Source organism: Phragmites australis, chromosome 3, assembly GCF_958298935.1.
Source record: "Phragmites australis chromosome 3, lpPhrAust1.1, whole genome shotgun sequence".
NCBI lineage: Eukaryota > Viridiplantae > Streptophyta > Magnoliopsida > Poales > Poaceae > Phragmites > Phragmites australis.
Window position 1 is genome coordinate 16,136,221 of NC_084923.1, and position 24,023 is coordinate 16,160,243.

The 24,023-nt window shown below is 45.4% G+C and overlaps 2 protein-coding genes and 1 long non-coding RNA gene across 5 annotated transcripts; 1 reads left to right on the forward strand and 2 right to left on the reverse strand.

Moving 5' to 3' along the window:
- Positions 1-1,404: 1,404 nt before the first annotated feature.
- LOC133912417 (uncharacterized) lies at positions 1,405-6,954 on the reverse strand. 3 transcript variants are annotated; one of them, XR_009908799.1, is made up of 5 exons: positions 6,765-6,954; positions 4,836-4,914; positions 3,935-4,116; positions 1,709-1,904; positions 1,405-1,622 (listed from the first exon to the last, which is right to left on the reverse strand). It is a non-coding gene; the product is annotated as an uncharacterized LOC133912417 (long non-coding RNA). The 3 variants fall into 3 exon arrangements; XR_009908801.1 differs by lacking the exon at positions 3,935-4,116; XR_009908800.1 differs by lacking the exons at positions 4,836-4,914; positions 6,765-6,954 and adding an exon at positions 3,139-3,271 and having other exon boundaries at positions 3,935-4,056.
- On the forward strand, positions 4,053-7,867 carry LOC133912416 (myb-related protein 2-like). The gene is made up of 7 exons (XM_062355127.1): positions 4,053-4,193; positions 4,288-4,501; positions 4,584-4,660; positions 4,743-4,800; positions 4,882-4,969; positions 5,040-5,109; positions 6,950-7,867. Exons 2-7 carry the CDS (start codon positions 4,288-4,290, stop codon positions 7,505-7,507), a joined length of 1,065 nt encoding a protein of 354 aa, XP_062211111.1. The 5' UTR covers positions 4,053-4,193; the 3' UTR covers positions 7,508-7,867.
- Positions 7,868-12,948: 5,081 nt separating this feature from the next.
- LOC133911022 (WUSCHEL-related homeobox 6-like) lies at positions 12,949-15,881 on the reverse strand. Its single transcript, XM_062353250.1, has 3 exons — positions 14,946-15,881; positions 13,526-13,701; positions 12,949-13,279 (listed from the first exon to the last, which is right to left on the reverse strand). Exons 1-3 carry the CDS (start codon positions 15,697-15,699, stop codon positions 13,262-13,264), a joined length of 948 nt encoding a protein of 315 aa, XP_062209234.1. The 5' UTR covers positions 15,700-15,881; the 3' UTR covers positions 12,949-13,261.
- Positions 15,882-24,023: the final 8,142 nt, after the last annotated feature.

Consider the following 24,023-nt stretch of genomic DNA (forward strand, 5'->3'; position numbering starts at 1 on the left):
CTCATTGCCCACGTGCCAACATGTCCCTGTACCCACTGCCACGTAGCAAGTCGGCATATGGAGTGCGGACAAGTCCCTTATCTACACTCTGCGTGCCGATAAGTACCTATTTTTATAATTTTATAAATTTAACTATTATTTTATAATTTTTTAATAAAATAATATTATTAAAAAACCACAGGATGCTCCGACTCCACGTTTTAACTACCACTAACACCTATTCTTTCTTTTTTTGAAACGAAGGAGAATTGCTCATCTTCTATTATATTATTATGTAAGAGAAAATAATCTCTACGTTAGTTTTTAAGGTCATGAAATTACTACAATAATTGAAAAAATCTAGATCACTCATTACTATGAACATATAATGGTCTAGATTAAAAAAAATCATATCAAATATGATTAATAAATAGCTAAATTCAGGATTAAAATCATAGAAAATTAGCGGTTCGATTTTCATACAATTTGAAAAGCAAAATATCTACATAAAAGCCCAAATAAAATAAAATAAATAATAATTGAAAATAAGATTAGAATAGAAAAAAGAAGGATTCATATCAAATAGTTTCTTAAAAAATAAAATTATTATGAAAATCAAATACATAAAAAAAAGTTCATGTAAAATATAATTAATCAAAGACTATCCTGATAACATATTGCAGCGAGAATAGCTATATTATTAATGTAGAACATAGTTATATTAAAAAAAAGAAATTAATTCCCCGAGAAGGGATTAAGCACCAACAACAACTATATTCAGGAACAGTGTCTCGGGCAGACCGGTGCCGATTTCGCAGTCGCAGGTACCCCGGCCAGCAGAGAGAGGCCGCGTCATGAATGCGACCTGGCGCCTGACGTGACGCTGTAGCGCGGCCTCCCTCACCCTTGCGCGAGCCAGCTGAAAAGCGTTTCTAAGGCCCGACCCAACAAGCAACAAGCTAACAAAGCCGTCGGTTTGTGTGGTTTGGCCGGCCGACATGAGCAGGGCGAGCGAGGCAGTGATCGGCTGAGGGCGACGCTAGCCAGGCAGCTAGCGCTGGCGTTGTGACGCAAGCAGGACGGGAGCGGGTAGGGATGGGGATGCAGCATCAATGAATATTCATATATCTTTCTAATTCAACTTAATTAACTAATTAGATAATTTTTTCACTTTATATTGTAAAACTCCACACCCATCCCTAGACGCGCTGGATACTTTTCCCTATATGAGCCTCTCCGCATGTTACTCTCGTCTTTAGGAATTTTGCCTATTTATTTTTGCCCAAAATACTGATACCATATTTTTGGACTTATAGGAACTTCATAGCTGCTCCTATTTTGGATTTGTAGGACTTTGGTTGTCTTATAGAACTGTTTTTAGATAAAACATGGTAATTTGGATCCATTTTACATGATTACATCGTTAATTACGTTGATGTCAGGCAATTACATATTCTGTGCGTTAAAAAAAAAAAGTTCACCCCGGTCCCCTCGAAATCCTAGTTACGACACTGTTCAGGAACATCTCCACGGGGGGTCAGATTACATATACTAATAATTTGATCAAACAAGGGAGAAACTGCTGGTCTAAAATTGGTCGCTTATCAACATTTTGCAGCAGTCAGTCAAATTTCACCATTCCCCTGCAACCGTGGTGGCTAGATGAGTTTATATGCTAGTAAAATAATAAGAACTGAGCAAAGCACTCTTTACAGTGACAATAATCTACCTGTTCACACGTGTTCATCATATCGGTGCTTGCACGAGCCTGCGAAACACAAGTCGCAGAGAAAAAGAATCAAGCGATGTCGACATAGGCGATATATTCCTTCTGATCTTAACTCGAAAAAAAGTGCAGGATTCCGCCCTCCAGCTTTGTCAACATCACTTTTGCTTATTCCCCTCCGGCGAGATCCCGTGCCTGACTGCGCAAACGATAATTGTCAAGAGAGCTTACAGAGAAAGAGGAAGCATACGATTCCAAGCACTTAACAAGTAACAACTGAATGTAATCCCCGCGCAAAGATGAAGTTCTCCCCCCTTGCTCACTTTCATTGGGTTCAGCGCAAAAAGATAAAGCTATGGCCAGAAAGAGTTTATTCCATGTTCTAATGCACAGTAGTTCCAGTTTATGCTTCTGATGATCGGCCATCATTGAACACAATTCTCAGCCAATGCACATGGAATCGTAGAGCAATATTTGGAGAGACAGAAATGCACCAGCATGCCTCACTTGAACAGGGATGAAGGTACATATATCATATCAGGAGGACCATTTTCCTATCTCAATGGATGGAACAAGGGCAAGTAACCTGTAAGTACAGGGATTCCCTGAACAACTTTGGAGAAGAATGGTTGATCCACAAAATGGCAACAAGTGAACCATGCAAATAGCAAAGCTATAAAAGAACGACAGTACTGGCTTGGACCACTCCTACAAGTTACTTTTGAAAGAACACTTGTTAAGCTTTTCTTTTTGAAAAGGCCCTATAATACCTGAATGCAACTGGTTATGTTTGATTTACCATGCCGATGATTTCTGAAACTCATGGTGGCACATCTTGCATTGGCAACTCGCAACATAGCCAGAACAAAAGGAACAGAATCATAGCAAATTAACCAGACTACATAACAAATCATCTGGAAGGGATTCCTACAGGTCACAAAATGTAGCACCTCTCAAGTTATAGACAAAGCGCTCTATAGATAAGACAATGGTCCTTGTTGGCTATTCCAGATAACCAGACTTTATGCTACTTAGACCATCCCAACCATTTTTACTTCATTTTGTCCCTTTCTTGATTCTCTTATCTGTTCTCATTCTCTTTATTTTCTCTCATCTCTAACAGCTTCCCTTCGAAGGGATTTATAAAGGGAAAAGAGAGATAATCCCATTCTGAAGGGAATAGCCTTGAAAATCCCTTCGTGAAAGGAACCGTGAAAGGAAACTGTTGGAGCGTTGAAAGGAACGAAAATCCCTTTACGAAGGGATTCCAAGTCGCGAAGGGAATTCGTTGGGCATGGTCTTACAGTTATCAAACATTGAACTTGAGGCAGTTGTGTCTAAATATGGAGGACAAATAAGTAAGACTATGGCGTTTGCACAGGCGCACACTCAAAGCAAAAGCAACACACAACAGTGAAATAAAGGAACTAAACCTTCGTTTTTAAGCTCCTACTTTCTGTGCCTTATGTAGAACAGATAGCAACCAAACTCCAAAGACTGCTTCATACAGATGCACAGCGGCACAGCCCATTAGATTCGCCTATCCACTTTCCTTTTCCTTAATAGCTGAACAAGTACAAAAATTACAAGAGGAGACAAAAGGGAACCATATGCTTATTCCAATATTCCATGCTTTGCTTTTGTGCCGTCCCAAGGAAGGCATCACTAATAGAATGAGTTCTTTTCACTTTATTTATATGCAAAACTTTATCCAATTATTCTTCTGGATGCATCCGGTCAAAAAGAAATATTCCTTAATCGACTATATATCATGTTTGTATACATTGAATGTATACATATGCGATATCATCTGTGGTTGCGGAACATATAGAATCCAAATCAATACTGACTGTCCACAGATGATGCCCTTTGATTTCACGATGGAAGAGCAGTGGAGAGTGGAATTAGTTCGGAACGAGTAAGATATGACCCAATAATCTAGTAGGCCTACAAGTTCAAGGACTCCAGTACAAACTAAAACCATTAGTTTTTCCTACCAACAAGGCTCCTACTTTTATCTGCAAGACGAATAAACTTAATTAATCATGTCTGTTTGTAACCCTCCTCCAGTTCTCCCCCTTTTGTGCCAAGTTAAAGCAATATCAACCATATTTGTTAGTGCGGAATCAGAATACAAGTGTGTTCTCGGAATTGACAAATAAAAGGATTGGTGTTCAATGTGCATAGGGTCCACAGGTACCTAAAGGAATAAGTATAATATCCCTATACCTCTTTTCAGTTGCTGCAAAGAATGGGTCAGGCTTGATTGTTCCAACGATTCGAAATTCTCTGCTCACTTGCATGCCTTATAAAACCAGTCTCTGCATACCATCTTAGCATCTGACTCCCCAAGAATATAGCTCTAACATGGGATGAACAACCCTTAGTTTACCAAAATAGAGGCTGATCAGCTGCAACAGAGGGTTCCCATCAGGATCGTGCAGTCTACAGTCTACACCAGATATCAGTACATACATAATTGTCAGAGGTATGGGATGTTTCATGCATGTGTTCTTTGGTTTGCTCAAACAAAGAAAACAAGATCTCGTCATAGGTCCTAATTTGAAATACATTCATGTCAGATGTATCATCATCAACAACAGCTCCAGAGCCACAGCCATTTCCTATCTTCCAGGCAGACTTTACCTCTGGAGAGGCACTTGCTTTTGCAAGGAGGAAGTATTCCAGCAGAGCCAGGGCTCGTGCTTTCAACTGATGCTAAGCCTAGGTTAAAATGGACACCTGAACTACATGAGCGGTTTGCTGAGTCGGTAAATCAACTTGGTGGACCTGATAGTAAGTACACACTTAAAACACTATCTATAATACAAGCAAGTACATGGAAGATTACCAACTAAACACCGTAAAAACATTGCAGAAGCTACGCCAAAGACAATCATGAGACTCATGGGTGTCCCTGGACTAACACTATACCACCTTAAGAGTCATCTTCAGGTATATATGAAACATTTGGTACCATTGTTTTCCCTTATACATGCCTTGTGTCAAGAAACTAAATTGTTTTGTCTTTTACTAGAAATACAGACTAAGCAAAAACGCCCATGATCAAGCAAATGGGGGGAATGCAAAAAAAGGTAAGAATAGCCGAAAGCGTTCTTGTGTTACATACCAGCCTCGTATTAAGTTTAGTACTGAACATCTTTTCTGCTCTTCAGTGGTTGGCTGCACCATGGCAATGGAGAAACCATCTGAAGGAAATGGATCGCCAGTCAGCCATCCAAACCTTGGAACCCAGGCAAACAAGTATGAAAAAAATAAAAGTGTTTTCTTCCAGCATGTTTGCAGAAGATAACATAGTTTTGCATTTTATCAGATCTGTACACATAGGTGAAGCTCTTCAGATGCAAATTGAAGTACAGCAGCGGCTACATGAGCAGCTAGAGGTACAGAAACAGCATAACATAGATTATGTTACCAATGAAAATACCGCTTTTATATCCCTTATGAATACATAAAGTTTACATTTTATTGAATGATACATTTCTAGGAGTACTATAGACTAGATTTCGTGGCCAAATACATAACAAAATATATCTCAAATCAGAATTTAAGTATATTAGTCCACCAACCCGTGTGCCTGGGCTAGAAATATTTTTAGAAAATACATGGATAATAGAACTTTGTGAAATGACTATGATTTAGGATTTAAATACAATGTGCGTATATTGACCACATTTCCTTACTATATTCCTCTACTGAATCAGAGTCTTGCACAAAGTTATTTTTCTTGTTTTTCCCTCACACTTATGATATTCGTTAATATGTGTGTGGTCATCCATGGTATAATATTTCTTTTCTGTTTTTAGTTTGTCTCGGGACTCCACGCACAATTGAGAGAGACGTAAATTAATGTTTAGGTGAAAAAGATATGGAACCTTGCAAGGCAGCGACACTTTGGGTTAATTTTGTTATAATGGTTGATGTGGGTAATTTAGAAGCAGGCATTTGGATTCTTTTGGTTAGTTTTTTCTTATAAAGGCAGAGATAAGTAATTTAGAAGCACATATTGGGGGTACTTTGGGCTAATTTTTTCATAATGGCAGAGTGGGTAATTTAGAAGCAAATATTGGGGTTACTTTGATTTAATATTTTCATAATGGCAAAGATGGGTAATTTTGAAACATGTTAGATCCAATGGCTACTATTATCAATGATGATTAGAGTCTACAAACTCGATGGTCGGATGTTTTGCATTTTTTTTTAGCATTTCTAGGATTTCTCTCTTTTTCTAGCGCGACTCATCTGAGGATTAATGTGGAGGCTCTAAAAGGAATCTCTAATTAGTAATAGTAAGGTAAGATATTAGAACACTCATCACATGAAGATTTATAGTGTAATGGAAATACATAGATATAAGAAACATCCAAATAAAAATATGGACCATGCAACCATAGAATAACATGTCCTTGACCAGCAAGACAAATTTAAACTATGCCTAAGCATCATTAAGTAAACTTCACGGATAAGCACTAGTCATGCCTACTGTCAATCCAACTACATATCAATCACCATGCCTTTAAGGAAAAGAATGCATGTAATTATTCTGATTCACTCAGTTTTTAACCAATCACTAGCTTCATCTTTCTCTTATATGACTAATTGTATCATATGTGAAGTAAAATCTAAGAGACAAGAAAAATTGTGCTGTAGGTATATCTATAGCTCCAGTGCATCCACAGAAGTATGTGCTGTATGCCAATATGCCATGCATATCTATAGCTCCAGTCTATCGACACAAGTATATGCAGTACATCAGAACATGAGTTTTATGAGATAAGAAAAGGATGCCTGAAATGCAAGTCTTGTCACGGTTGTCTAGGGAGATAGATAGTCTTGATAGCGCATTTGAATGTACTCAGATCCACCTAAAGTTAAATGCCTTTCATTAACTTAAGTTAAAATGTTATATATATCATAGAGTAACTTGAAGTCAAATTAGTTGTCACATACTTAAGAATATTAAGATTGGTTTGTATCATATGTGGAGTAGAAAAAAAATGTAAAATGATGATGCTTAAGAAAGTTTGAAGAAGCTGACCTATCATAAATCCGGAATGTTATTCTTTTCATACCTCCTGGCTCCTGCTGTCAGAGCATTGGAGCTTATTTGTGCTGCTTGCACACAATTTGTAATTCCACTCCAAGAAAAAAAAAAGGTTGAAAAGGCACAATGCTCAAATACTGATAATGTAAGGGCTCACACAGTATGATGCCTTTCATCAGGTACAAAGGCAGTTGCAACTCCGGATTGAAGCACAAGGAAAGTACCTACAATCGGTGCTGGAAAAGGCACAGGAGACACTTGCAAAGCAAAATGCAGGCTCAGTTGGTCTAGAAACTGCGAAGATGCAGCTGTCAGAATTAGTCTCAAAAGTATCAACAGAATGCCTCCAGCATGCCTTTACAGGTTTCGAGGATATTGAAGGTTCACAAATGCTACAAGGGCACACCCTGCAACTTGGTGATGGATCAATTGACAGCTGCTTGACTGCTTGCGAGGGCTCACAAAAAGATCAAGATATCCTATCAATTAGCCTTTCTGCTCACAAAGGAAAGGAGATAGGAGGCATGGCCTTTACTACACAAGCGAGAGAAAGAGGAAGCGAGGATTTGTTTCTAGACAAGCTAAGCAGGAAACCACCAAGTCTCCAAGAAAGGCGTGAGATAGATGGTTTTAGTATGTCATGCCAGGCGGCAAAATTGGATCTGAATATCAATGACTCAAATGATGGGGCACAGACCTGCAAGAAATTTGACTTGAATGGGTTCAGCTGGGCCTAGGAAGAGTAGGCAAGCAATCTTGACAATTGATTCAGACTTGTTTTGTAGAGAGTGACAAGTCCATAAGCTTGTAGCAGCGAGAACAAGTGGAATGCAATTATTCTTACAAAGATCAGAGACAATTTCATATCTACAAATTGCAAGAGCTATGTGATCCGCGGACCGACGGTGCTGTCGGCCATCACAGTTCATTGAAATAAGTGATGAAATGGACAGTAAGTAGGCCATGTAGAATAGTAGAGGGTATTAGAGAACTCGGAGTTCTCCTCCTATGCTTTGTTGTGACTCTGTACAATAGAAATACGACGAAATTAGTAGAAACCCCATGTCACTGATTAAGTGCTTGGACTGACTTTGTCATGGAACTGATTTCTCTTATCAATTGCCCCCTATTTTCATCAGCAATGCGTTCTGCCTACACCCTGCTGCCTTCTAAATATCTAATGGATATGGATCTACAAGAAAACAACTCGTGCATAGAAATTACTTCCCAAAAAAAAAATCAAGCGTACACCGCATCTACTTCATCTTTCCTGTTGGGATCATACATAGTGGTTTCAGGCGGCTACCACGTGGCAATCGGACAGGACAACCCAATGCATAAAACCAAGAACCAGCGGCGCCCTATTGAAAGGAAACAAAGAATGTAGCAGCCGCAAAGGCAAAAAAAATCATACCTCCAAATTGATTTGGCCGGTGGGTGATTGCGGAAGGGGAAGTATATTCCCCTCATAAAAACCTCAGCGCGAATTAGCCGATTTGGCGAAGGGGATAATCGGTGGCTCTAGCTCCATTCGGGATTTGCTCCCAACAATTTGTCGATTTGATTTGAAGGTCGCTAATGTACAACGGGAACAATTTGTCTTCCTTTCTCTGATCTGATGAGGGTTTCACTGAAGGGTTCGACCGAAGATTAAAGCGCAGGTGCGAGCGGCCAATTGGCCTGCTTGCACTGGGCTGCGAATCACTAAAAGCGTAGTATTACGGCCCATCAACCATCATCGCCATCCTCTCTCTCTCTCAACCTGCCTACTTGGCCGCTGACATGGATGCATTGCACTACGGAGGCAGAAAGCGCTAGTACGGCAAGCATACGGTCTGGACATGTGCTGTTCGTGCCGGGCCGGGCTGACCTGAGTCGCCTGCATTTTGCTGCAGGTGCGCCATTCAGCTAGCGACGGTCCGATTTGCACTTCGACTGACTGTTCTGACCGGCTCTACCAAAACCGATCGAATCGAGTGCTATGCCAACCTGGCTAGAGAAAGCCACTGCAATTTGCAAGCCTGCAATTGATCCTCACACACTGCATAATTGTGCTACGAACCTATTATGAGGCTATGGTCCGTCCTCTGTTAGCTGCAGCATTCAAGTCACTGAAGATCGAATTCGGCTGCCTAATTCTGCACTCCCCGCACAGACGCCCTGACGCTTCTCCTTTCAAATCCTACGAACTTGACTCTGGTTTGCAGTGTGATTAGTCCGTACGTCAGCTGCCCTTATCTCACTTCCGCCGTCTCACCTTTCTATCGACATCTTTATCAGTTGCATGCTGAAGTCGTAAAGTCCCCTTTATGATTCACTATGTTATTGCTACAAGTCTGAAGATAAACGAGAGATGGCTGAGGCAATGCTAGTAGCTAGCTAGTTGCATGATCCTTTTCTGCATGCTACATCAGACGGCTCCTTTTCACTTTAACTACTGTCCTTGAAATGGAACTATTATGTCCTTCTAGAAAGATGGCGCTTATCCTGCAAGCAAAACTCTCAACATTCATTCACAAGTGTATGCACTCAGCACTCCTATATTATATTCACACTGGACGATGGATCATGTATAGCCAGTGGTTGGAGGGGATAATTCTACTTAGAATATGTGGATGTATGATTTATTAGTATTGAGATTTATGTTAAGATTCGTGTTATAGGGTTAGATAGAAATAATAATAGAATAAGTGAGAGAATCCATAGATATATGAGGGTCAGATAAGAGACTGATGACCATGCGCTTATCACCGCTTGCACATAATCTGTTTAAGGTGAACCATGCCGATTAAGATCCTCTGACTTCACTCATATGTGAAGTCAGTGACTTCAAATGGATCTGAGCCATCGGATCATAGATAAACAGTTCAGAGTCAGTGCTACAGCATTCAGTAAACAGTAAAATTGTGCTACAGTTCGGTGAACAGCACATGTGCTGCAGTATCTAACTGCAAAATACTGTTTACTTAGACTCAGTTTACTGTGTGCATCTGACTTCACGTTGCTGAGGTTAGAGGATCTCGATCCGGACCATGCATGCATGTCTGACATCACGTACAGTGCAGGTTGCAGGACTAGATCCAAAGCTATAAACACGAACTTTTCGGGTAAGCAATCGAGCTGATACTCTCAAATTGGGGAAATCTCCCAGTCAATCGGCGACCGTACGATCTAAAACCGACGCCATTTGTTTGTCTTCTTCCTCCTCCCAACAATGCTGCTCTCCACGAGGCTACGAATGAACTCTCTCTTCTCTGTAGACAGCTCGCCGTGCTCCCCCGCCCCGCCATCTCCGGGTCTCATTGATCGATCGATCTCCATGTTAGGCAGGGTCGAAGAACCAACTAACACAGTCAGGCGGTACGTGAACACTTCGAAACAAAGAACAATTACTATTCAACGCATCCGTCAGTATATACATATAAAGTCTTAAATAATTTGACTCGCGTGGCAGAGCAGATGCCTGTCTAGAGCGACGCCAAACTTGATTTGGCGAGACAGGGGAAAAGAGGGACCAGTTCAGAACATGACACCCGACCGACATCTCCCCTTGTCACAGCGTAGCTCACCTCCATCATTTACAGATCCAGCCTCCACGCACTTTAGCCTCAACCCGCGTAACGTAAGATTGCTGGGCGCTGCTACAGGAACCAAAGCTCGATCCAAACCGTGTTGCTTACGCATGGCGCGCCCAAAAACCGTGCAAGATTGAGCACTTTTCGGGGAAATGACGAGAGGCGAACGCGCTTTTCTCCCGGATAGGCTACATGGGGCGGTGGGTGGCAGGTGCCGCCTGCCGGCGTCGGGTCGGGGCCGGGCGGTTCCAGGCGCGCTTGGCTCGACACGTCCGTCCGTTGGCATACAGCTAGCTCACACACCTCTGCCACGAGAGCCGCCGCCCGATCGTTGTATTCTAGCTTGCAACAAGCAACGTTCAGTGTATCCGCTGCTGTTACGATGTTGCATATGGCCTGTTCAGTACTTGCTGTTACGCAGCGAGTAGGCCGTGCGTTGCGGCGTGTATGGTATTTGTCTCCAGCATGCATGTGGGCTCATGTGCAGCTACAATTTGACACCTACATCAAGGTGAGCGATTTGAAAAGAGGCAGTTGAGCCGATTTAATTTTAAATTTCTAGGAAAAAAAAAACTTTTGATGTGCAAGAGTATGTATAACTAATTATATGAACTGAGGAGGAATATAGAAAGCTTCGCGGACGTATCGGAACACAAGTGGACATTCTGGTGCCACCGTAGATAGTCCGCTACACTGGTCCGAGAACAATGAAAATTTCGAAAAGAATTGAAAAACTGACAAATCATCCTGCTATAAAAATTCAAATCTAAACTCGTTCTACAAACTGAGAAATGGCTCAAAGGGAAGTTTGAAAATAAAAAAGGGAAAGAAAACATAAAGATACTATTCACTTATTTTTTTCTTAATATACACAGCATTTTCAACTGTTTTTTTTTTTTTGCAACCTGCTTGATTATTATATCATGCCCTATCACACCTATTTCTCTTAGAACTTTTCAGACAATTCTTAGCATATTTCAAGTAGTGGTAGCATGGTAGCACACTAAAGGGTTGTACCTTGTGTTGGATATTTTATTATTTTCCATAATATAAAAGGGATTTTAAGAAATAAGGCATACAATTATCATTTCTAAGACCTGCCATATCATTATTGGTTAGTTAGTATGATGCAAGTAAATCCTACAGCTGAACCTTCACAAAGTAGTGCCTGATACAAGGATTATTGCTAGAATTATCATAGTTCAGAAATAATATTACTGATGGGCTTGGGTGAAAACGGGATAGATACTTTCCGCCTGATCGAAGGCTTACAAAGCAAATATAGGATACAATAATGGTTATCTAACATTATCTGTGTCCAACCCTAGATCCAAGGAAAAAAAGATAGGATACATGATGATTGGTATCCGTTTGAAGTATTCGAATGTTAGATATCACGAGAAAATATATTATGATACTTAAAAATATAATAATATATAGGTAGATTACAACACATTCGCAAATAGATAATATTAAATACTCTTGTTTTCGTATCTCATCGATCACTCTCTCTGTGCTCATTTTGATTGTACACTTATATAGTTTAATGTGCTGTGTGAGATGCAAATGAAGTGAATTTTTTTTTTATCTATACAATTAACCAAAAGCTTACAACACTATCCGCTTTAACTCTAACTCCGAGAAAAAAATATAGGTTATGATATATGACAAAGAAATAATTATCTGGCACTATCCGTGCCCAACTTCGAAAAAATATGACATAAAATACATGATGAGCTATATCTATCCGTATCCGATTCGATTACACCCCTGCTTATAGGATTACCATATAGTTTTTGCTGCCTGAACAATTTGCTGGAATTATCAAAAGTTGAGGCCCTCCTGGGGAGTCGTAAAATTTGTTTCCTCGTATATATCTCATACGTTACGATTTATTCATTAAAATCCGCAAACAAGAGGCAAATGAAGTACAAGGAATATCATATTTTGGAGTTCCATTTGGCCTTAGATTAAGGATTAATATTCCAACCGCGTTTGGCTACCCCGCAAACACACATATTCCTGATTGTTCTTTTTCCCTGTTTTTTGTGTCCTGCTTGCAAGTGTTACAATTATTTGGATAGGAGCAAATTAATCTTGTGTGAACGAACAACAGTGAATTGAATTATGTTCGTGTCGTGGTGTAAAATCGTGGAACCATGGGGAAATATGATCATGAGCATGATCTTGTTTGTGATGTGTATTTTGTTTTACAATAAGGGTTCCTTGTTTCTTCTTGCAATTTTTGTTTCTGATGATGTGAATGTTTGGTCTTGTGTGAAAGTATAGCAGTGAATGATGTGAAATCGTGGGCGAGGCCGCTGCATCGGACGCCACTTTTTTCTTGGCCATGAAATGTGCTTCAGTACCGGTTGTATCCACGAACCGGCGCTGATGCTAATTTTCAGTGCCGATTCTAGACCTGGCACTGATAGTCACAAACTATCAGTGCCGAGTAATCAGTGGTTATTTAAAATCCGCCACTGTCGGTGATTTTGAACCACCATTGATACGATGTTATGCTTTAGTGCATATATAGCATTACATCGATAATAAACCAATACAGACATGCATCTGTCAAGCTCAAAAGAATATATAGCACGACTGTCAAGGGGATACATGCATGAACACGCATATCCTTGAGTAACGAAAATGATGAGAAGACAATTCGTAATCTAATTGAGAAACTCGGCCGCCCACGCTTTCCTAAGTTGTAAGGGCATATAAGTACTTCTTGACGGTGCAATGCACAATAAATATATATTTCTTGTGCTAGCTAGCTTCTCTTCTCGATGGACGATGAATGATGGATATATCATTTGCAAGCAAGCATCCTGCTATGATTGAACTGCATTCCATCTGATCCAATGAGTATATTGATGAGTAGAGACTTTTGTAATCTAGCTACGGGCAGTTCTAAGTTGGCCTGGTGACCTGAGGATCAAGAAACAAAAGGATGGCTGTAAGATGATCGCATAATTACATGTTCTCATATGGCTAGCGAAGAAACATAACAACGAACGTACTAGTAATAATACATCTCATACGTATATATATGCATGCATGCGCATTGCACTTCTAATATGCATTTAGAATACTGCTATATATCATATAAAATTGAACTGGTTGTGAGTTAGATGATGAGAAATATCGATGAGAGAGGATGGTATGGATGGTTACCAAGAAATAGCTTTCACCCATTTGCAAGCTCTGAGTTAGAATTCCATAGTCGTTGACTGGGAGGAGGGCCCCGGTGGAGTGGACGAGCATCACATCCTGGCCGAACATGGCTCGCAAGTCTATTGGACCCATCGGAACCTCCGTTGGGACTCCATTGATGAACACCGTGATCGTCGCTGGAATTAGCAGGCAAACAACCAATCAACTCACAGCCAGCCAGCTTACAATTCACTCAGAAAATTATCGGCATCTTATACTATCTAGCAGCTAACAACACCCGTACAAGCTCATTGACGACAAAATTAAAAAATAGAGATGCAGTTGCCAAACGAAATTTTTCATGGAAAAAATTAATGTCATTTGGTCGTTACTCGTTACCATGTACATCGCTTATTCATGGTTAGGACCTCTCTATCGTATAGGGATACGAGGGTCAAAGTGTTAAGTATGAGAGGAGCAAATGTTATATGCTAGCATGCATGCTTGAATTACAGCACCATTAGGTTTATTGTACAATATATCATTCCTCGCTTTAACCTTGCTAGAACTGGTTCTTATTACTAGTGCCAATTGATGATTGTACATGTAAGGCAGAAGTAGTTATGTGCATGATGCATGCAGGGAATTCTAAAGTACCAACCGATTCTTACATTTCTACGTAAATTAAACTTGTTGTTTAACCTTGGTTTAACACAGTGGGCATCAAATAGTTTGATCGTTCCAAACAGGTCTTAATTCCATGCATGTGTGTCATGGAAGGTTAAGTAGATAGAAGAGCAAAAATCCAATAAGCTAGAGATTCCTGCATGCGTGTTCACTATATTTGAGCGTTAATTTTCTCCTTTGTTTAGATTTTACCTACTGTTTGAAATTTGGGAAAGTATTTTAATTCTTTAACCCGAGAGATCGATTTTAATTTCTACAAAAAATGAAGAACAGACACGTATGTATATATAGTATTGTATACATGGTGGAGAGGACGACATATGTATCATGTGGTATGATCTTATGCACCGGTAGACTGGGAGGTAACCGAACGATACTGAAGAACTAAATAACAAGAGTTGATGCAATTGACTAAAGGAAGACCAATTAAAGTATGCACACAAAAGATCCAAGCTAGGTCTCCTTGAATTCTGCATTACTTCAATACAAACGAACACAATTTTGGGGAGAAATCACCATTGTTTGCATCAAAACTTTCTGGTAGATTATATTGATGCGTATGCACTAGCAAAACCACACATACGAACTTGTGAAATTTTACCGAGAATTGGAGACTTTTGGATGACAAGACAATAAACGAAGAAATCCTTGGCCTCGAGAATCGAAACGTACACATGCATGGAATAGACGAACCAACCGATCGAAGGTTCGAAGGGAACAATCACAAAGTTAGATCGGTGTGCAGAGTAATCACCTGCAGGGAATTGGCATGAGTAATACTGCTGCTGCTGGTGCGCGGCGGTGCTCGGCGCCACCGACGACGAGGCGACGGGGCTCTCCGTGAACCCCATCTGCCGCGAGATGGCGAAGAGATCGTCGCAGCCGCCGCCGCTGTCCACGTTCCCCATCAGCCCGGAGGCCAGCGGCGAAGAAGCGCCACACGACGCCTGGAAGTACCCACCGCCGCTGCCGGACACTCCCGCGTCGAGCGCGAATAGCCCCAGCGATGAGCCTCCCGTGTTTCCAGACGGACCAGACGACGACGAGGAGCTCGCCTGCTGCTCATACTGGCAGACGCTCCCTCCCATGGCCAAGGCAGGATGGACGGCACCAGCAGACGGAAAGCCGACGGGGGAAGTCGCCGCGGGAGAGCTGCTGTTGGCAGCGGAGGAGGCGGCTGCTGCAGCTGCCGCCGCGGCGGCCTGCATCTGGCGCTGGCGGCGGCGCGAGCGGGAGCGGCGGTTCTGGAACCAGTAGAAGACGTTGGCGTCGCCGACGGCGCCGAAGCGCTCGAGCAGCTTGCGGATGCGGACGGTCTCGTCCTTGGGCGGGTTGACCATCCCGCTGTTGAAGATGGACTCGAGGATCAGTATCTGCTCCGGCTTGGGCGTCCACCGCGACCGCACCGGTTCCCCGGTACCCCGTCCCCCGCTCCCACTGCCGCTGCCGCGCTCCTCCGGGCTGCCGCCCGACGACTGCCTGTCCGGGCTGTTGCTGCCCCCCTCCATCGATGGATCGAATTGGGCAGGGTGAAGAACGTTGGTTAATTTGGAACCTTTGGTTCTTGGAAGATTGTGGGTGTGTGTGACACACGACTAGCGCACACACTACGTGTGAAGGGCAGTAGGTTTGTGCTTCGATCGAGAGAGAAGTGACTAGCTTGAGGAGAGGCACCCAATTGAGGGGACAACCACACTTGCACACTCATGTCTTTGTTGAGGGGTTGTGTACTTATAAGTGGGGCTGGGCATGGGCTAGCTAGGGAAGAGAGGAAGAATGTCCTGGAGAAGTTCTAGTAGAGCCTATCTTCTAACTATAGTGGAGAGTGGTGCGTGATTATTTACTGCTTGGCTCGATCCCTTTGTAAAATGGACAAATGTTGGTTAGGAGTACAGCAGAAAGCCCTTAGCTAGTGTTGGTTAATTAGGTGCCAACAATCACCTTTCATTTGTACTACTAGCTAGACTGATGATCTGATGGCCAGGTAAATCTGTACATACCTTTTTTAAGAAGACATTGAGGCACAGCACATTCGTTCCCATGTTTTTGATTTCAGGATTACTGAACCTACTGGATGGTATTTCATTTTTGGTCTGTAATTCCCCTTTGTACTTTTGTGCTTTTTTATTAATATATAATTAGTAGGAGACGATTTTACTGTTTCATAAAAAAAAAAACCCTACTGAGAGGTAATTATGTACTATGAACATTCCACATGAAGCTTCGTGCTGATTTTATTTGCTATGAAATAAAATTCTCTTGCTTTTGTGGGGGGTAATAACTGGTGGAGAACCCACTGTGGCCTGCGGATATAAATTCAAAATGTCGCATATATCGATCTATCTTGCTTGATGGAAGTGCTAATTGTGCTCTTAGCTAGGATTACTTGTGTGTCGTGACATATTATTAGGCCTTAGTTTAGGAGAGACCAGGAGAGAGTAGGTGGCATGATGACTAAGATGCCCACTGATTACTATTGGCTAGTTTACGGCATAGTGCAATGTTTCTAGTGATAGCAACAAGGATGACTAAATATCACAAGAAAGAAAGAAAGAAAGAAAGAGAATCTTTACCAGGTGCATGCTTTGCATCTAACCCTCAGCTGTTGCTGACTAGCTATTTAATTATCCTCATCCGCAACTATTTTAGATCCAAAAAATGCTTGCATGGTTATCTATTACCAGTTCGATGGCTCCTGTATTTGCATTTTGTTTCCTTACAATATAGTGTGCTTTGGATTTTCTTCTGTGTCTCTTTTGAATTTCCTATTTCTTTTTCATTTTCATCTTCAGCTTTGTTTCATTTGACTTTTGTTTCTGTAACTTTTTCCGATCGCTTTGCCATTATCAATGAAAATATAGGGTAGAGAAATCCTCTACCTTATTTTGCCTCTAAAAAAATTATACAGTGTGCATCCTCTAGATACATATATATACAGCAATCCGGATGATTTGGTCTCTAGCTACTGATTCTCTCCTCAGCCGTTATACTAAGGTATGTCATATAACTAACGCCCTTCCCAGCATGAGAAAAGAATACTAGATATGCTTGCAAGTTGCAACTAACAAACGTCGCCCGTCTTAGATATCTCATTTTGTATATATACACGCCATAGTTCTGTAGCTAACGACCACGATCAATGGCATGACAGATTAGGTTCCTCCCCAATCAAATTGTGAGTTGTATCGCGATCAACATCACAAAAAGAGCTCAGCTCTTGTGGCCATCAAATCACACAGCCAAGACGTAAACAAATAAGAACAGACATCCGTGATTACATTGTCGTTCAACGATGGAAAGAGAAGCACCTCAGTTCCCACTATCATAGCCAAATTGTCTTATCCTAATTCGTGGGCAAACCGATTATTAACAATATACTACTAATGGATCAAGCGATCCAAACCACCGCTTGTTAAGTGTTAGAGATCGCTATTATGAGCATTATAACTTTACCAGACCTACCTTTACTGTTGTACAAAGTCCACAAAAGCTGATAAAGCGGTGTGCGATCCTCTGTATGTAAGGTGCTACTCTAACAAACTGATGTCAGCAAAGGCAGACATAAATTAATTTCATCTTATCTATAGACATCGTTATGTTCTTTACAAGGCTTAAGTTAAGGATCACTACTACATAAATCTTGTTACTTGCCGCCCTATCACCCCCAGTTCAGCAAGAATCGGCAATGATCAAGTATCAAGTGCCAACGGATGGATCAATCATTGATCTCTTATGAACCATCAAATAAGGAGAGTATCACTGCTAGCTCTTGTAACAAACTGACAATGATACTCTCTTAATTTATCATTATCGGTTCATAGTATGAGCTGATAGTGATAAGTTTAATATATATTATTGATTTGTTAGGGCACTAAAAATATGTAGTCCACTACCCCTCAACAGTAGGCACGGTGAAGCTCGACAGAGGCAGGACTATCCAGAGCCCCACGGTAGTAGCCAGAGGCGCAGTCGACGACGAGGCTGAAGGGGGCAGCCCGCTACCCCCTTAGTGGTAGGCGTGTCGAGAGCTGACGGAGGCAGGGCTGTCTGGAGACCTGCGGCAGTAGCTAGAGGTAGAGTCGACGGTGAGACTGAGAGGGGCAGTCCGCTACCTGGTCAGCGGTAGGCGCGGTGAGGCCCGATGGAGGTAGTATGTCCGGAGCCCCACGACAGTAGCCAGAGATGGAGTCGATGGCGAGGCTGAGGGGGGCAATCCTCTACCCCCTCAGCGGTAGGCACGGTGAGGCTCGACGGATGCAGGTCCATCCAGAGCCCCGTGTCGGTAGCTGGAGGTGGAGTCGACAGCGAGGCCGAGCGAAGCAATCCGCTACCCCTCAGCGGTAGGCATGGTGAGGCTCGATGGATGCAGGGCCGTCTAGAGCCCCACACCTGTAGTCAGAGGCAGAGTCCTCTACGAGGCTGAAGGGGGCAGTCCGCTACCCCCTCAACGTTATCTGCGGTGAGGCTCCACGGAGGTAGGGCCGTCCAGAGCCCCATGGGGTAGCTGAAGGTGGATTCGACAGTGAGGATAAGGGGGGTGGTCTTCTACCCCTTAGCAGAAGGTGCAACGAGGCTCGAGGGAGGCAGGATCGTCTGGAGCTCCATGGCGGTAGTTGGAGGTAGATTCGACGGTGAGGCTAGGGGGGGCAATCCGCTACCCCCTTAGCGGTAGATATGACGAGGCTCAATGAAGGGAGGGCCGTCCGAAGCACCACGACGGTAGCCGGAGGCAGATTCGACGGTGAGGCTGAGGGGGCAGTCCACTACCCCCTCAACAGTATACGTGACGAGGCTCCACAGAGGCAGGGCGGTCCGGATCCCTGTGGGGGTAGCCAGAGGCAGAGTCGATAGTGAGGATGAGGGGGACAGTCCGCTACCTCCTTAGCAGAAGGTGCAGCGAGGCTCGACGGAGGTAGGGCCATTTGGAGCTCCGTGACGATAGCTGGAGGCTAATTCGACAGTAAGGCTGAGGGGAGGGGGCAGTTCGCTATCCCCTCAGTGGTAGATACAATGAGAATCAATGAAGGAAGGGCTGTCCGAAGCCCCACGGTGGTAGTCGAAGGCGGATTCGATGGTGACGCTGAGGGGGCAGTCCGCTACCCTCTCAGCAATAGGTGCGGTGAGGCTCGATGGAGGTAAGGCCATTCGGAGCATCGCGACGGTAGTTGGAGTTGGAGTCAACGGTGAGGTTGGGGGGGGGGCGCAGTCCGCTACCCTCTCAGCGTTAGACACATCGTGGCATGATAGAGGTAGGACCGTCCAGAGCCCCATGGTGGTAGCCGGAGGTGGAGTTGACAGAGAGGCTAATAGGGGTAGTCCGCTATCCCCTTAGTGGTAGGCGTGGTGAGGCCTGACGGAGACAGGGCCGTTCGGAGTCCTGCAACGTTAGCCAATGGCAGAGTCAATGGTGAAACTGAGGGGTGCAGTCTGCTACCCCCTCAGTGGTAGGCGTGACGAGGCTCAATGGAGACAGGGCTGTCCAGAACCCTCGACAACGAGGCTGAGGGGGCAGTTTGCTACCCGTTCATCGGTAGGCGTTGCAAGGCTCGATGGAGGTAGGGTCTCCTGGAGCTTCACTGTGGTAGCCAGAGGAATAATCAATGGTGAGTCTAAGGGGGCAGTCCGCTACCCCCTTAGTGGTATATGCGGCGAGGCACGATGGAGGCAGGGCCGCGTTCGGAGCCCCACGACAGTAGCCGAACGTGGAGTTGATGGCGAGATTGAGGGATGGCGAGGCTCAATGGAGGTAGGGCTGTCCAGAGCCACGTAGCAGTGGCGGGAGGTGAAGGAGAAGGAGAGGCTGAGGGAGGCAGTCTGCTACCCCCTCAGCGGTAGGTGCGCCGAGGTTCGATGGAGGAAGGGCCATTTAGAGCCCTGCGACTGTAGTTTGAGGTAGAGTCGATAGCGAGGCTAAGGGGGGTTAGTCCGTTACCCCTCAATGGTAAATGCAAAGAGGATTAATGGAGGTAGGGCCGTCTAGAGCCCCATGGTGGTAGCCAGAGGTAGAATCGATGGCAAGGCTAAAGGGGCAGTCCACTAACCCTCAACGGTAGACGCGGTGAGGCTTGACAGAGACAGGGCCGTCTATAGCCCCATGACGGTAACCGAAGGCAGATTCGATGGTGAGGCTGAGGGGGGTAGTCCGCTACCCCCTCATCGGTAGACGCAGCGAGGCTCGATGGAAGTAGGGCCATCCGGAGCCCTGCGGTGGTAGCTGGAGGCAAATTCATCGGTGGCTCTCAATGGAGGAAGGGTCGTCCAGAGCCCCATGTTGTTATTTAGAGGCGGAGTCGATGGTGTGGCTGAAGAGGGCAGTCTGCTATCCTCTCAGTGGTAGATGTGTCGAGGCCTGACAAAGGCAGTGCTGTCCAGAGTCCCACAACGGTAGTCAGAGGCTAAGTCAAAGGTGAGGCTGAGGGGGGCAGTCCGCTACCCCCTCTGCGGTAGATGCAATGAGGGCCGACTGAGGCAAGGGCCGTTCGGAGCTCCATGGTGGTAGCCAGAGATGGAGTCAATGGCTAGGATGAGGAGGGGCAGTCTGCTACCTCCTTAGCGGAAGGTGCGACGATGCTCGACGGAGGCAGGGCCGTCTGGAGCCCCGTGGTGGTAGCCGAAGGCATAGTCAATGATGAGGCCAAGGGGGCAATCCGTTACCCCCTCAGTGATAGGAGTGACGAGGCTAGATGGAGGTAGGGCTGTTCAGAGCCCTACTATGGTAGTCGAAGGTGGAGTCCTCGGTGAGGCTCCACGGAGGCAGTGTCGTCCGAAGCCCCCCAAGGGTAACCGGAGGTAGAGTTGATGGTGAGATTGAGGGGGGGCAGTCCGCTACCCCCTCAGGAGTAGGCGTGGCAAGGCTCGATGGAGGCAGGGTCGTCTATAGCTCCGTGGTGGTAGCTAGAGGAGGATTCGATGGTGAGGTTGAGGGGGCCAATCCGCTACCCCCTCAGCGGTAGACACGACGAGGCTCGATGGAGGCAGAGCCATCTAGAGCCCCGCGGTGGTAGTTGGAGGTGGAGTCAATTGCGAGGCTGGAGGGGGGGGGGGGCAATCAGCTACCCTCAGCAGGTTGTGCGTTGAGGTCTGATGGAGGCGGGTCCGTCCAGAGCCCCACAATGGTAGCCAGAGGTGGAGTCGACAGAGAGACTGACGGGTGCAGTCCGCTATCCCCTCAGTGGTAGGCGCGACAAGGCTCGATGGAGGCAGGGTCGTCCGGAGACCCGCGATGGTAGCTGGAGGTGGAGTCAAAGGCGAGGCTGAGGGGGGTATTCCATTACCCCTCAGCGGTAGGCGCAACAAAGCTCAACAGAGGTAGGGCCATCCAGAGCCCTAAGTAGTAGCCAAAGGAGGATTTGATGATGAGGCTGAGGGGGTAGTCTGTTACCCCCTCAACGGTAGATACGACAAGGCTTGATGGAGGCAGGGCTATCCGTAGCCCCATGGTGGTAATGGGAGGTGGAGTCGATGGCGATGCCAATGGGGCCAGTCTACTACTTCCTTAGCGGTAGGCACAACGAGGCTCGATAGAGGCAGGGTCGTCCTAAGCCCCACAGCGTTAGCCGAAAGCAGAGTTGATGACGAGGATGAGGGGGCCAGCCTGCTACCCCCTTAGTGGTAGGCGAGGCAAGGCTCGATGGAGGCATGGCCGTCTAGAACCCCCCAGTGATAGCCGGAGGAGATGTCGACGGTGAGGTTGAGGGTGGTAGTCTGCTACCCCATCTATAGTAGACACGGTGAGTCCTGAGAAACAGAGGCGATTCCGAGGGGTCATTATGATGACAGCGAAGGCTCGAAGCCAACCTATTTTGAGTCCTACTCAAGTTTCTTGGGATCTCAACCCTTGCATTATTCCTGATCAAGCATTGCGTGGTGCCCACCATCATGGGCTTTCTGACCCCTCAACTCCCCTCGCATCTCGGCCGCAAGCAAGCGGTGGGCATGTCCCACAACATATGTGTGGTGTGTACTACGCGGAGTGTTATTCCCCTACCCCCTCGCATCTTTTGGTTGCGAATGAGCAGATGGCATGTTCTATTAGCGCTATCATCATGGTTTTAGCTGAGGCTGGGAAGCTTCTAAGGCAGTTGTGCTACATGTATATAGTATATGTATGCATGAAGTAATTTTAGGATTAATCAATAAGGTGATTTGGACCCTGCTATGATCAAGGCATGCTGCAAAGGTGCAAAAGGTTTGGACCTTGACACTCATGACAGAGGGTTTTGGATCTCGATGCCCATGGCAGAGGGTTTTGGACCTCGACTCTCATGGTGGAGGGTTTTGGACCTCGACGGTCATGGCGGAGGGTTTTTTACCTCGATGGTCATTGCGGAGGGTTTTTATTGCTGTGCACTATGGGGCACTATTTGAGCAAGGATATAACTTAAGTTTTCTACAATCATCTATGGGAGAATAGCTAGTTGCAGTAGAGAATATCACTAGCTTAGATGGCTAATCTTAGCATACACCAAAACCAAGGAATTTAGTAAGCCATGTAAAGGTTGAAAGTAAATAGCAATACTGATCTTGAGACGACAGCGGTGGTCTGTACCTGGTGGTCGGTGGGAGCTTAGGCGCACACTTTTGAAGGCCTATTGGGCCTGAGACGGAGTCGGCGAGGCCAGAGGGACCCGCATGTGTGCCCGAAGGGACTCCTCCGGTTTGGATCATGTGAAGCTAGGTCTCAACCACTCCTTGCTCTAATGCCCACTCAATTTCCTTCCAAGGCCGGAGGCCTGGCCTAAAGCTGTGGTGGCCATGGTGGCCCGTGGATTGTGAGCGTCTGCATCTACAGGTAAGCCTTGCTCGGCATCCTGGGTTTCTCCTGGTCACGATCCAGGCTGTAGATAGTGGTGTTGGTGTGCCATGACATGCCGCGATGACATTGGTGATCGCCTGCATCTTTTGCGTGCTCTGGGTCACGCTGTGGAGGCAGATGAGCAGGCAAGTAACGAGGCAGAGGGAGCACAGAGTGAGCTTCTTGGCAGTGGTGATGCTGACTTGCACGAGCAGTCTCATGGTAGCAAGATTTGCGCAAAATGGGTTTGCCGTGACAAGTTTGAGGTAGGGCGGTATGAACATGTCCCAGCATGGTGGTGATGTCGGCGCACTAGCAGCGTATGAGGGTGGGGAGCATGAAGTAGGTGAGCGCGACAGAGAGCGTGAGTGAAGCCTGCCCCTGTGTGTCGTAGGCATGGTGCGACAACATGAGGAGAATGGTGGTGAGGACTACCACGGCGAGGAATGCTAACATGAGCTACGACATCGCGGCGCTGGCACGGTCGGAGTGGTCGACACACCCTTGGGAGGCAGGATTGGAAGCTATGGAGCATGTAGCATGATTGTGACATGCCCCGTGTGTACGGCCCCCCTCCACTGCAGTGACGGCACATTCGCCATGGCCACGGTTTCCTTAGCCTCCTGTTCATTCTCATTCTGATATCCTTTGAGCTTACTGTGGAGACGGCCGAGGCCGGAGGGTATGTAGTGCATGATGCTGTAGCCTCCAAAGTTCTCATCATGGTGAAGTTTTGAAGTGGATGTATCGAGGCTACCCAGAGACCAGCAAAGGCCTGGCCCACCGAGGCCCCTGCTCTGGTATGGAGGCATGACTGGAGGGTGGCTCTGGCACGGTGAGGCCTCTGCTTCGATGCGGAGGGGTGAATGAAGGGTGGCCTCTGGCTAAGGTGCCCAAGGAGTGGTGAGGCCCCCGCTCCGCTGTAGAGGCGAGGCCGCAGGGGCCTCCATCGCAGGCGACCCGAGGCTTGGCGAGGCCTGTGCTCTAGCGCAGAGGTGAGGCTAGAGGAGGCCCCTGGCGAGGGCGCCTGAGGCATGT